At 42.0% G+C, this 14794-nt stretch overlaps 2 protein-coding genes across 6 annotated transcripts; both read right to left on the reverse strand.

Annotated features, from left to right (window-relative positions):
• Window positions 1-4884: 4884 nt before the first annotated feature.
• herpud2 (HERPUD family member 2) lies at window positions 4885-12133 on the reverse strand. Its single transcript, XM_029452500.1, has 9 exons — window positions 11993-12133; window positions 10463-10868; window positions 8364-8441; window positions 7594-7715; window positions 7077-7223; window positions 6787-6900; window positions 6223-6558; window positions 5987-6098; window positions 4885-5730 (listed from the first exon to the last, which is right to left on the reverse strand). The coding sequence occupies exons 2-9, from the start codon at window positions 10607-10609 to the stop codon at window positions 5548-5550; spliced, it is 1239 nt and encodes a 412-aa protein (XP_029308360.1). The 5' UTR covers window positions 10610-10868; window positions 11993-12133; the 3' UTR covers window positions 4885-5547.
• A 625-nt stretch (window positions 12134-12758) lies between these two features.
• Window positions 12759-14769, reverse strand: pkdc (protein kinase-like domain containing). Of its 5 annotated transcripts, XM_029451923.1 has the most exons (4): window positions 14626-14769; window positions 13854-14243; window positions 13324-13560; window positions 13058-13219 (listed from the first exon to the last, which is right to left on the reverse strand). In XM_029451923.1, the coding sequence occupies exons 2-4, from the start codon at window positions 14222-14224 to the stop codon at window positions 13192-13194; spliced, it is 636 nt and encodes a 211-aa protein (XP_029307783.1). In that variant the 5' UTR covers window positions 14225-14243; window positions 14626-14769; the 3' UTR covers window positions 13058-13191. The 5 variants fall into 5 exon arrangements, with proteins under 5 accessions (XP_029307781.1, XP_029307779.1, XP_029307782.1 ...); XM_029451921.1 differs by having other exon boundaries at window positions 12759-13560; window positions 14635-14768; XM_029451919.1 differs by having other exon boundaries at window positions 12759-13560; window positions 14513-14747.
• Between the last annotated feature and the right edge of the window lie 25 nt (window positions 14770-14794).

Consider the following 14794-nt stretch of genomic DNA (forward strand, 5'->3'; position numbering starts at 1 on the left):
GCTTTTATGACCATAAACATTAAAGGCAAGCTGCAGCACTTGATGGAGATGTTTAAATGGGTTCAATACTAAAAGAATGTTATGAGAGAAAAACAACGTGGACATGAAATGAGCACAGAAAACAGTTTAGTGCTCAGAAGAACTTATTCAATCACAACCCATGGACTGAAAAACACCCATGTTTGCACTATTGACTCCAGAAGGCTACACAAACTACACGGACACATATAAACACACACTGTCGTCTATCACCAGAAGCATCACCCGCCACCGCAGACGAACTGACGGATCGATGGCTGGACGTTAGTCACCGTTTCACCAGGAAGAAGGCTCCACTTCTGCCCTGATAACAATCGGTTACATCCTTCGAAAATAAATAAATAAACAAATAAATAACATCCAGTGTGGCTGTGATTGGATTAAAGAGAGAGGGGAAGGACAAAACAAGCCACCGTGAGGTATGGCCCAACAAATTGGAGCCAACAGTCGGGCCAGAGAGTCCATTTTGGGGCATAATTTACACAGTGAGGAGCATGAGCTGAATCTAATGTAATTTCCATCAATTTTGCATTTTGGCCCTTTTTTGCCTTCCCCCGGGCTTTTAGCGGTCGTTTGAATCGTCTGGCGGAGGACAGCCAGCGAGCATTACAATGTCGGAGACGTCATTTAGCACAGCAGCAGAGTGAGAGGTGCTTCTTTATGGCGTGGTGACTGGCTGCACAGCGGCCGTGTGTATCCATCGCTGCACTCATCTCGCAAATGGCTAACAATATGCTAATAGGGTAAGAGTACAGAATCGCCCCAGACAAGACACTTAATGGATGTTTTATCTGCAGGTCAGAATCAGCCGCAGTCTGTCCTGACAAGACGTGCCAAGTCAAATTTAGCGATAAAGCGCTTTTAACAAACAGGCCACAAAGTGCTTCAGGGAAGACAAAGCACACACACGGGAGAGTTTGTGCTGAAATGTGAAACCTGTTGGCAAACGATGGGGAATCGTTTGAGAGGAAATACACCTTGAAAGCAAAGTTGCCCCGAGGACAAGCGGAGACGGCGGGACGTCCTGACAGACCGCCGACTGTGTTCACTTCCTGGTTGCATTCCTGCTCAAGTACAAATTATTTTACTAAAGATTTCAAAAGTAGTCTGACATTAAAGATAAGATTACTTCTGAGCTTTATGGGACCCTAAAACATTTAGAAATAACCCAAAATCAGAAGGGAAACGTGGAAGTACTGCAGCACATTGTACATACTTTATTATAGTATTTACATTTTATACTACAATAAGCAAAAGATATAAGCACAACACATTTTGCTCCCTTTCTTCACTGGCTGGAATAAAAGATTTAAGACTTTTTCATGCACACGAAAGGCTTTTATTCTCTTAACTTGTGCACAAACTGCTCCTGTTTTATTGTGACGAGCCCAAACCTCACCTGTGTAGTCGAGCTGTTTGATCTGCATCTCGAGATGCCACACCTGGAGGGTGGAGGGATTATCTTGTGTTCACAGATTTAAAGAAAATGTGTAAATAAACCTTTTGTGTGCATAGAAAAAGTCTTAAATCTTTAAAAGTGTAATTTAAACTATTTCAAGGGGAAATACTGAATTTATTTTTACCACCACGTTGAACATCGGATCAGTTTGTAGAATGTTTTTACGTGAATGTTTGTCCGACTACGATCCTTGTTTTGGGATAATTGATGCAGCTGCACTTGACGAGGTCAGCCTTTGTTTGAGAACATTTTTGGTTTATGTCACGAGAAAAGGAGCAACGCTGGACGCTGAGCTGTAAGGACGTTAAAACCTCGACCTTTGGGTCAAACTGGACATTTATTTACTGCACACGTCCTGAATAAACGTCTCCGCAGCTCCTCAGTTGCTTCTTAAGTGTTGCAAACTACAAATATATCAATGCATTAAAAAAGCTCCACCTTGATCAGCTGGAAGATTTAAATATCTACCGTTAATGAAGCAGCAGTAATAATGAAATAACATATATATAATACTATAACACGTTGTTCTTCTTGTAATACTTCTATTTCTAATTGAGCTGGAGATGTTTGATTACGTGCAGATCATTAAATCACAAACTCAATGCTCTGCAACTCTCGGGGAGAAGACGAATGTGACGCTCGTGCAGAAATGCTCGGCTGATTTGATGCGGATGCAGTTACGTTTGGGAATGAATTGAATCACGAGATAATCACGTTAATCCCAAACATCTCGTACGTGTTTGTGACAGCAGTGAGTCACAGGATCACGTCTGGAAGAAGACGCTTTCCTTTCAGTGTCAGACGCAAGGAAATCCACTTTACATGTAATATAATATGACTTGTGACACACGAGCTGCACAGGACGATTCAAACATCAAGATATGATCTCAGATAACAATACAGGGAAAGATAGTGCCGAACTTCCACCTGGGATATAAAGACGCATTCAAAATCATATTTCTGTCCCGAAAGTGTCGTCAAATTCAGACCAGGAGTTTAAATATTAACTTCCTGATCTGAGTCACGTTTAATGTTTAACGTGCGTTCACAGCAGTGAAGCTTGAATGTGATGTATAGATCCATAACTCTTCCTCCTGTACACTAGTGTGCACCAGCTGTTCATCTTGTCAATACTACAGTTTGGTTTGTACCTGGGTTTGATTGACAGCTTTCAAACGAACCGTACTGACCGAGCAACCGGGCCACAGTTAGATTTTAACCAAACATGTCAGGAGTGAAAGAACCTTCATGACCTCAAACATAGCTTGTTACTTATTGGTTGATCTCTGGTCAGCTGATCGGTCGGGATAAAATATTGCAAACTTCTTGCAGATCAGATGGATTTTATGGCACAGAACAGAAAGTGACGGTCGGGTCCCTGCTGCACATGCTCAGTGAGAGCAGGTGCTACAGTGCATCACCATCGCGTCCTTACAGGTGTCACACCCTGTCTCTCACCCCCCCCCTCCCTCTGTTCACCTAATGAAGTCATCTCTCTCCGTGGCATGTGTCCAGCCCAACTGCTGCAAAGACAACGAGGCCTGATAGCAGGGAAACAGGAGAGAGCCTTCTGCATAACAAGGACTTATTATGATGATGAAATGTCCTACAAGGCCCCAAACACCCTCTTAAAGAAATCTCTCCCTCCGATAAGGGGAGTCTAACCCCGGGTAGAGGGAGAGAGAGGGGGGGGGGGTCCTAACCTGATTGGATCGGCGGCTCGGAGGGGGCACGCGTAACGAAATCAAATGGCCGTCAAGCCGCTGTCATGCATAATTAATTGGGCCTTCTACGACCAACTACACAAAAATCCATGGTCATTTGATTAGGGGGTTTTGGAGGACTCTCTGAAGTGCATCGCTGTCTGAGCTGCTTCCCTGCTCACCTCTCTATCAGGCAGCCGCGTGTCTGAGCAGCTTTAACTTTAACATGCACCAGAGACAAGCGAGCTCTCATTAAGCTTCTTTTCAAACCCAAGGACATGAACTGCTCCATGAAGTCTGAGCAGAATGTGATCGCTGTGTTCTTACAAAGGTTCCACGTGGAACCCTTCAGAGGCTCATCATAGAGTATATAGAGAGTCCTCTCGTGCAGAACGTACCTGCTAGTTGATCGTAGTCTTTGCGGTGTGTTCAAGTGCAACTTATTCTGCAGGCGATGCAACAGCCAGTCTTTGTCTGTGTGTTGTGTCCGGGCCTTCAGGCTTTGGGAGGCTCTAAAGACACGGTTCTTTTGCTACTGTTGACATTTCCATTCCAGACTGAAGATTTATTTTCATTCATTTTGTAGTTTTTCCACCCAGAATCCTTTGTTCCTGATATAAAGTTACAGTGTAAGAGATTGGTAAACAAATGAAGGGAGGTGGACATTTTAAAAAGCAGTTTGAATGGTAACAATGTGTCAATATCTAAAGAAGCGGTGCTGCAGGTGTCAGGGAGTCTATCATCAGTTAGCTGTGACTTCAACATCTGACCTGGAGAAACATTGCTGAGAACATTAAACACTTTGAACGTTCTCCTTAATGTGTCACAATACGAGGATATTAAGCTGGAGAACATCGGACCCTGGGAACATATACGCTCCCCTCACAATGACGCAGCACGCAGATGTTTGGCAGCACCTGATCACCAGCTCAGTGTTCATCTGCTAACATCTACTAAGCTGAAGACAGAACATGGTTTCATCCGGCTGATTGGAACGTCATTCGTTTTGCAAGTATTTGGTCATAAACCAAAGAAGGTAAACGTTTGTCCTCATGATGACGCCCAAAGTGATTCGGATTCACCGTCTGTGGACCGAGAACGTCTTTACAAAACAGCTGTTGACATATTTCACTAGAAATATTCCCAGAACGCCACGCTGGAATAAGCTCTCACCAGTGTTTTAAGACATCTGAAACTATATAAAAAAAGTTGTCCTCTTGTCGGCCATGTTTCTTTTCTGACTGCTTATTTTTCATAAACAGTTTTCTGCAGTTTTATACATTTTCCTGAAATTCAGACATGTTTTCTAATTCTAATTAAATGATGCATACTGATCAGTCAGCATCTTCTTTTAGATCTTTAGAAATCTACAGACAGCTTATTCCTTCTTTCTTTATATGCCAGTTCACATTTTAAGCAATCACAAACTCTAAATGTCGTCGGCTGAGCGGTTGAATATGAAAATGATAAAATGGGAGATAACAAAACGCATGGAGATAATATTTTGGGGGTTTATGTACAAGCATTAAATAATTAAATCCTCAAAATGTGCAAATAATTGTTGCATGAAAACAATTTAAAGTCCCACACAAGGAAGTTCAATCAGTGTGTGAACCCCGCCCCCTGCAGGACGCCAGAGGAACTACGTGTTGAATGACAGGAAGTAAAACAGCAGACGAGTGGAACCGCAGCAATATTTTTTATTTAAAAAAAAGCATATATTCAGGAATTAAAGATGCCTATACTTACATGTGTAAATAATGTTCAAATACACAAAGTGGGAAAACAATGTGCTTCAGTAGCTGCAATGTCTTTACGCACATTGTGTGCATACATGAAAATGTCTCTCGGGATGCGGTTTGTTAAGGACACACGTCTCCTGCCTCGCTCTTTGTGTGTGCGTCACATCCCTTATTTAAAAGCATGATGCTTAAAATGAAAGACGGCTCCCTCCAGGGTCTCTCACGGCCATCGCCACGTGTCAATGAATTCACAATCGATGAAAAGAAATTAAAATCACTTTCACTGCTAAAGCACTTACTCCATCAACACAACGCCAGATTAACTTTCTACATGTTGGTTTATTCTCTGACCGTCCTACAGAACGCTGCTCTCAAACTTCAGAGGGTTTCACGTGTCGGGCCGTTGGTTGGCAGCGTGTAGGAGGTTTGTACCGGGCGCTCTGGGATAAAAGGGTGTTTGAAGGTATGCGGGGATCTGAAGATGGTTTTTGGGGTATTTAGGACATTAAAGAAGAAGGTGGTCATCGTGATACTTCTGTAGAGCGGTACCTGCTGGCAAGAGGAAGAGGGGTGTATGAGAGGTAGGGTGGAGGTGTGGGGTCGCCTAGTTGGCCTGTTGGGGTCGTCCTTCTGGGATTAGCGAGGTGAAGAAGGTGCTGATGAAGAACCACGCGACGGTAAGGAAGCTTGGCTCGGGGAGACCGTCGGCCGGGGCCTGGTCCTCTGGGCCTCCACCTCCTTCCTCATCCCTGTCTTCGTCCTCTATCCCCTCATCCATCAGACGCTCCTGGGGGGAGAGACAGAAAGTAGATGTAGCGCTACAATCGGACCATCACATTCTTCAACTGCCATCATCACTAATAATCCATGATTGATGCAGATCTGCATCCTGGTACAGAGCAGTGTCCATTTTCTTAGTCATGTGTCAAGTTTGACAATCTGGGCATTTTATTCTAATCTCAGTCAAAGAATAAAAAAGGTCGTTTGAACCTTGAACCACAAAACTCATATTTAACTGCTGAGAGAGCAACGTGACATCTCACCATGTCCTGGATGTCCTGGTGTCTCTCTGGTTCCTCCTGGGGAGGCTCGGCTCGTTCTCCTCCTCCGACGTTCTGCTGCTCCGGCCTGAAGGGAAACCAACCAGCCTGGTGCCTGGGGGGGGGGGGGGGGGGGGGGGTCCACACATGGACATGTTTCAAAAGTGCTTCAAAACTGACTTTTTCCACAAACACATTCAAACAAATGAAAGATGTGAGAAATGTAAAACATAACTCACAGATAGACCAGCAGCATGGCGCCAATCACCATGACGAAGCGGCTGAAGGAGGAGTAGAAGTAAACGATGCTGAGCAGGACGCCGGCGCGGGACACCGTGTACAGCCAGTCCAGCCAGTCGCGGTTCAGCTCGTCGTCGTTCAACACCGCCCCGCCCTGTGCGTTCATCTGGATGTTGGGGTTGGCCGGCTGGTTCTCGGGTAGAGGGTTGGGGGCCGGGTTGGGCCCCAGCGGGGGCTGCACGGCTTCGTTGGGCTGAGCGGGTTGATGGGGGGAGGAGGAGGGAGAGGGTGGAGGTGGGGTGCTGGGAGGCTGAGAGGCGGCGACCGCTGCTTGACTGAAGAGAGAAAAGATATTTAGAAGAGAAGAACTCAACTCGCAGAATAATTCACTTGCAGAGCAACGATTTGTGTTTCAGTTACTCCCCGTGTTCGGATCGTGCTGCAGGAGTCGTGCGAGCGTTACTAAACGGATGTTTTGCTGGGTTTTAGTGGGATGTCCACTAGTGAATCACTTCACAAAGAATCTTCTGTATGAACATTCGTGACACATTTCTTTAACTTACTATTGCATGTAGTACTGGCGTGCATACATCTGCTGCCACCACAGCATCTGCATGGGGTGGGGGGGCATGTTGGCAGGGAGGTCGCCTTGTAAAGGGACCTGAGCTCCATTAGGCCTGTGGAGGAACGTGTGATTAACCGTGTTAACAATGAGCACCTCTCTCAGTGCATTTATTACAGTTGTGTTTAAAGACATCACGTTACACTTTAAATCACTAGAGTTTGAGTCAAAGCTGCAACGTGCAGGAAAATGAGGTGTACGTTACATTCACGGCGTCGGAGACTTGCTTACCACTGAGAGACATCAGCAGGGCTCTGAGGGTTGTACTGCGGGAGGCCGCCGCGATACCTCAGGCCATCAGAACTTGCGGGGACAGAAGAGGAAGAGGAGGCTGGACTGACCGGCAGGGGAGGCGGAGCCGGCGGCGGCGTCTGAACTCTGAGGGACGACATGTGGATCAGAAGTTGAGCTGAGCACTTAGATGTGTTCAAAGTGATGGAGCCGGTTGTAAAGGCAGCGTGACTCTGACTAACGCGGCTGTTTGAGGTGAAAACAGTCAAACTCAGGTGAATAAAGTCAAACACAAAATCTCTTAAGGTTTAAAATCACAGCTCAACAGCATCGTGCCTGCAGGACGTCTCCGTGTGTTCTCTGCCAGCAACAAATCAAACAAGTGGAAGTCAACACGGTTCAGCAGCTCCTCATGAACAGTACAAAGGAAAACAACTTCAAGCAAAGCTGCCGCACGCACATTGTTTGAGCCCCACAGGAGGTGAGGTGAGCGGTGTGTGCGTGTGTGTGTGTGTGCGTGTGTGTACTCACGCTGGAGCCAGACGCTGAAGAGTTGGCCATCGAAGGGCTGCGGGGCGCGGGCGAGGCCGGGGGACTGTGAGAGGCGCACACCAGATGCATCATGTGGTATTCATCCTGCTGCAGGTCGACGTGGTCGAGGCACGAGCCGAGGATTTGGGAGGAAGAGAGAAGAAGAGGAAGAGGAGGAGGTGAAGGCAGATAGAGCAGAGAGAGAGGGTGGGGGTAGGTGGGGAGGGATTAGTGTGGAAATAGCCAGAATTCAGACACAATGCTCACTCTTTGTTGTTCAAACACATCAGATCAGCGTTTGTCTCCCAGGCAGCCAGTTTCAGTTCCAGTTCCCCCGCAGCTCACAGGACACGCTGTGTTTGCTCTTTGTCTTTCTGTTTATGACTAAAGACCAAAGATTTGCTCGTCTAATCTTCTTAAATGTGTCAGTTTGATGCTTTTCTGTCAAAAAGGATTTAAAACTTCATATTTTGGGCGCTTGATTTGGTCAATGACTCTTTAAATCTGGTATTTGTTGAAAGCTCACACAGTAATGTTTCATAACTTTGACTTGGTGTGTCGGATTATTGTCAGTGACAAGATCTCGGTTCTTTAACTTAACGATAATGACGATAATGGTTTGTTGCAGTAGAAGAAATAACATTTAAATGGCACTTTTTAGTTACGGGTTCATGCATGTGGTCGGTGAACGTGCAGAACATTTGCTCATGCGTTCACCTGCGAGCAACAACACACCCAACACGGCTTCAGCTTTACCTTTCTGAGCACATCTCGGAGCTGCAGGTGGTCCTGAAGGAGTCTTCCCGAGTACACCAGCCGCTGGTCTTTGGACAGCTACAACACAAACAGCATGTTGAGACAAAGAAACCAGCAGTTTACAGACACAAGTACAGAACACAGAGAACATGTAGGTCACCGGCTGGCCCACTTATCTCGGCCACCTCACACTCTCTTTACAGTGTAACCTGATAAGGATTCTTTGCCTCATAGAAAAAGGTCCCGGGAGATAAAACTTCAACAAATGTTTTATCGTTGTTTTCAAGGTCAAAACTGAACCTGTGCTCTGTAAAAACGTCCACGTCCACAAACTCCGTGTGAAGCATCAGAGCAGCTACGGATCTTTTTATGAGACTTCTCTCAACGGCAGTTTGGAAGGTGTAGAATAAACACCTTCAGCTACTCGTCTGACTGTAAAACACCGACACAGAGCAGAACCATCAGCCTTTTAAATACACAAACGTTTTCTAGTCCAGCCGTGAGGGGGGGGGAAGACGCTGTTGCTGTGTGAAATGTGTGTAAAGTCATTATGCACTTTTGGATTAGATTGCTGTGCAAGAGATTAGGTTTCAAATTTGAGTAAAAGCAGAGCCAGTGTGCATCATAATCTCTGAGCTTCACGTCATGTTATAAATAAATATATATATTATAAATAAATAAATATATATATAAATATAAATATAAATATATATATATTATTTATTTATAATATATATATATATTTATTATTTATTTATAATATATATATTATAAATATATATATATATATATATATATATATATATATATATATATATATATATATATATATATATATATATTTATTTATAATATATATATTATAATATATATATATTATATATGATATTATATATATAATATATATATATATATATATATATTATAAATAAATAAAAATATATATATATTATAAATAAAATAATTAAAAATATAAACAAATAAATATATATTAAAAAAATATACAAATAAATATATATTAAAAAAATATATAAATAAATATATATATATATATATATATATATAAAGTATAAATAATCAGAGTAACTCGAAGGTTATCACCTCATTCTCCCGACGATGCAAATAAATGGTGGCACGTCTTTCTTCTTCTGCAGTGCGATCTGATTATTTTATTACAGAAATAGACTTGGGGCACAAACTTTCTCTGACATTTTAACACACACACTGTGTTGCTATGGAAACACAGCTTTGCTCTTTGTGTCTGCTGCGTGTTTCTTTATCATGACACAATTAAAAACAGAAATTTAAAAAAAGGGGGGAGTTGTCATAAATATCTCCTATAAAGTGGATCAGAAACTGCATTTTACTCACAACTTCAGCCAAATATGTATTTTAAAGAATCTGCCGTACAAAGAGGTTCTAAAGTTTGGAATTTGAGGCGTAGAAACGTAGTGTACAGAGTGTACAGAGCTCTAAAGTGCACGAGCCAACACAAAGCACCTGTGAACAGCCTTGACACAGCACACAGCATTCGAAGCATACGTGAAGTGGATTATGCTGCAGTTGTTCGCTGTGACAAAGCAGCAGAGTCTGGAGCTCAGACGGTTAACGGGACAGTCGATGGGCAGAAAGTTAATCGCTTGCAAACATTTTCATAGAAATATGAGAATGATTTGATGGTTCTGGCTTTTCAAAAAGGAGAAAGGAAAGACATTTGAAACACTTTACTGTTTTGTAGACTAACCGATTAATCGAAACCAAATTGAAAATGATTTTAGAATATAAATAGTTGTGAGTCAGAGGCCTTTTATTTGTCTTTTGGTCGGAGGCATTGGAATGAGAACCAGTTCCTAGTTGTCTGATATCTTGTAATCTCATGCCTCTGTGACAGGTCACCGTGCACAATGACATACCGGCAAACACACACTGTGTCATGTTTCAGTTTGTTTGGGACTGGAGCCATGGTGGAGAGAAAAGCATGCTCAAAAGCATTTAACAACAGTGCAAGTGGCAAAATGTCAATTTCATCCAAGAGGGGAAATACCATCAATATGCTGAAGCATTCGTCAACACAGCGTTCCAACGTGAGAGAGACTTACCGGCTTGCTGGGGTACACGTTGGAGATGTGACTCTTCAGCCTCTCCACGGTCCAGTTGAGGAAGCAGTTAATGGTCTGGTCGTCATACTTCTGGTTGGGGGCCTTAAGGACCAGGGTTACAGGACTATCAACTGCCCAGGAGTCCATGGCTCATATTACTAGCAGGGTGGGCTCTGAAGAACCTGAGCTCAGGAGAGCTTAGTGTTAAAACTCAGGACTGACCTGAGGAGAAAGCTCCCTCAAATCCTCTCCATTCTGGACTCAGCAAAAACACAGCTTAAACTGTCTCTGCAGTGGGTGGGGGGGGTGTGGTTCCCCTCTACAACATCTGCCTCATCTGTGGGAGAAGTTGGTGGTTTCCAACTTTATCGATGGGAATCCTTCTGAAGGGATAGTTCTTGGATTTCTGGTGAAAAGAGGAGGAAAAGTCTGAGTGTCTTTGCTGTGATGGAAGATTTTCATTACAGAATAAATGGATCACATTTAATCATTATATACTTAGCTGTATAGCTTTTACTGTTTTATTCATATACTTAAAAAAATGTATGTTTTACTTAATGTTTTGTCAATTCTTATACCCAGGTCCTGATTGAAACTATATCTTATATCAACCATTATGTATGATGGTATGATGTTATATATATATATATATATATATATATATATATATATATATATATATATATAAAATAAAATATATTATATATATATAAAATATATATATATATATATATATATTATATATATATATATATATATATATATATATATATATATATATAATATATATATATATATATATATATATATATTATATATATTATATATAATATATATATATATATATATATATATATATGAATTATTTTATGAAATGTTCACATCGTCCCATGCCCAGTTGACAAAAAGGAAGAATATAATATATATAATATATATTAATGTCTTTAATACTGTTACATTACTACATTAATAGCACCACCAAGTGTAATGATTCACACCTATGCACATGTCCCTGACAGATACATTAAAGTAGGCTACATAGAGGGTATCTAGCTAAGCTAATAACGTGTTGCACTTCTGTATTTTGAATGCAAAACAGTTGAAGACATGAAAACAGAAACTGCTCGCTGTGGGGGGGTCGTGAGTTTCACTACGAGTTCCTGACACCTGCCATGTTGCGTCATCCTTACAGTAGACTGGCAACAATCAACTAACTGTAAATCATGCCGAGTCAAGCTAACCCCGGGGATTAACAGCTAACCCGTTCACCAGGACACCCCCCGTGTTCACAAACTAACAAACACACTTATTAAAGTCGCTTTATAAGCCAAGAGGTCACTCCTGGTTAGATTTGGATCGTGAAAGCAGGGGAAAAGGGTTAGCTCGTTAGCTAACGTTAGCTTAGCTGTTGCTCGCGAGGACATTCGGTTGGACTTGCAAACCGTTAACCGCAGTGACAACACACTTAACGCTTTTAATTTAACAACCTGAAGGCAGATTATCGCTACCACAATATCTTTGTTCACGCACCTTTTTACTCTTGTTGTCGTACCGTCGTCTCTTCTTCCCAGCTCGGCTCGGCTCGGCTCGGCTGCCTTGTTGTTGTAATGTCGGGTGTGAGACCGGAAGCCACGTCATCATCTTCTTCACAACAGCTGATCAGGGAAACAAATCCAGTGGTGGAGGAAGTGTTCCGATCACTAAAGTTAAAGTCCTGCCTTTTTTAAATCACTTTATTGTAGAAATTAACACTTAAATGTGACATTAAGACACAACTGAAATAATGTAGGCATCATAATGAAATAAGGATCAAATAAGAGGCATAACAGGACATCATTAGTAACTAATATAGTAAGAAATAAATTTAATTAATTTAAAAAAGAGAAAAGAAAAGAAAAAATACAATAATATTTCATAAAATAATCATTTCAGGCAATACAATCAGATTTCTTAAAAAAATACTTTTGTAAAAGCCTTGCATGCAAAATGATACTTAAGTAAAAGTCAGGAAAATGTACTTAAAGTTTTAAAAGTAAAAGTACTTAATGCAGCTGTTGCCTGTGAATATTATACGGTTATATATTAGATTATTACTCAAGCATTAATGTAAAAGCAGGATTAACTAATGACCCTTACATCACTGTCTTTTTTGAGTTTCTGCAATAATAATAATAATAATAATAATAATTAGTTGGATAAAACCTGTGAAGCATTTTAAAATGTATCTCTAAAAGAAAACACACATATTTGGTCAAACTGTCCCAACAAATATCTCCGACACATTTATTGCTTTTAAAAATGGTACAGTGGTTTCCCAGTCCAAAGAAAAGCCAGAGCATTTTTTCACAAACTTTTATTTAACCAGAATTGTTGCCATTAGCATGTTTTAATGTACAGAAGCGATTGTGAATCATACATTTTGCCGTACACAGATTTTCAGGTTCAAACTGTTCCAGCTACACGCTCAGTTCTCTGGTTGTCTGAAGTAAAAAGATCTTAATTCTGGTTACAGTTTCAGTTTGCGGAGAACCTCTTTGGACAACTGTTTACTGTACCGGTTGATCTTCCAGTGTCCAGGCATCCATCCCAGCAGGAAGCGATGAAAATCTGTCCAGGAATACACAAACATCTCCCTCCACTCTTTCTCCAGGGCAGCAAAGTCCACATCTTTTTTCACAGTTTGCTTTAATTCAGTGAAATAGTAGTCCAGCATGCCTGGTACCCTCTTCTCACACTCCTTCTCCTCCATGCAGCTTCCTAAAAAATACACAACATCTTTCATCCCACAGCCCCCACCAACATACTGAAAGTCCACAGCTGCCACATCCCGTCCACTCTGGGAAAAACAAAAGTTGGCTAACTTGGCGTCTCCATGAACGACTGTCTTGAAGCGACATTCGTTGAGTATCTTGTCAATGTCACCGGCTGCTGCTTTGAGCTCGGCGTGGTCCATGGCCTCCAGCTCGTCCGGCCGGGTCTCCAGGTGCCAGTAGGTGCCGACAGGCCAAAGGCCGTCTGGTGCCACGCCCAGGAAGAGAGCGTGGAAGTGGGCAAGCCAGCTGAGACACGCCTTTATCTCTCTGTCCTTCACACTGGTCCTACAAAAGAAAATATCCTTATTCATCCAGCATTAAACATTTATATTTTGTCTCACACTTCTGCTTGCTTTCAAAGACTTGGAAAACATGTAAAAACATGACAAACATGTAATGTGTACGATTTTGCAAAGGAAAGGATTATATTATTTATTTTATTTATTTTATTTTATTTATTTTATTTATTTATTTTATTTATTTTATTTATTTTATTTATTTTATTTATTTTATTTATTTTATTTCATTAAAATCCATTCATTTGATGCCTATACTTCTAGCATCTCCTGCGGTCATACCTCCTCTGATCATAACCGGCCACATCCAGATCCTCCAGCACGATCAGCATCTCGTCTCCATGGGAACAAGCAGCCAGGCAGGCAGGGGTCCGACAGCTCTGATTGGTGGAATAGTTCTGGTACCAGTGTGTTTCCACCTTGTAGGATCTCACTTTACGTGCGTGGGAGCGATCTGTGTTCCGGCCCCCGGGGTGCTCGGCCTCCTTGGGAAGCCTGACATGCTTGACGACCACAGAGGGCCGGTCGCAGCCCTCCAGGGGCAGCCTGACGATCTCCCCGTAACCGCTCCACAGCGTCTGGATCTTTGCACCGACACGCAGGGATGAAGCACCGCACGCCTGCAGGATGACATCCTGGTGCTCCGGTTTCATTTCCAGTCTGAGCTAAATACTAAAGGAGGAAGCAAAGTGTGTGTTTGAGCATCTTTAAGCATTAAAGGTGATAAACTGAAGGTTTTAACTTTAGCTAAATAAACTATTTAAAAACTCTCTCTTACAGAATAAGATGCACGTCTGTAGATTAAACTACCAACAGGATATAAAGGAGTTAACATCAGCACAACCTTAAACACCTACAGCAGTAAAACACAACACACTGACACTTTACTGCACAATGACTGCTTTTACTTTTCATACTTACATTTTACTTACATTACATACCTTTACTTAACTAAGGTTTTAAATACAAGGCTTTTACTTGCTTCTTCCATCACTGGGCAGCAATATCAATTCTTCTCTTGGTGTTGGTCACTATGCTGTAGTTTGTCACTTACCTTACTCACATATGATCAAGCTTGAGCAGACTTTACTATGTTTCTTTCTCCCACATTCTCAGTCTCAGATATCCTAAAACACTGCAGAAAGAGAATGCCATATTCTTCACTTCATGTCAGATAGCAGGAAGTATTTCCTCCAGCCGGCTGTGTGATGTTTAAAGCTGTA

The sequence above is a fragment of the Cottoperca gobio genome, chromosome 16, assembly GCF_900634415.1.
Source record: "Cottoperca gobio chromosome 16, fCotGob3.1, whole genome shotgun sequence".
NCBI lineage: Eukaryota > Metazoa > Chordata > Actinopteri > Perciformes > Bovichtidae > Cottoperca > Cottoperca gobio.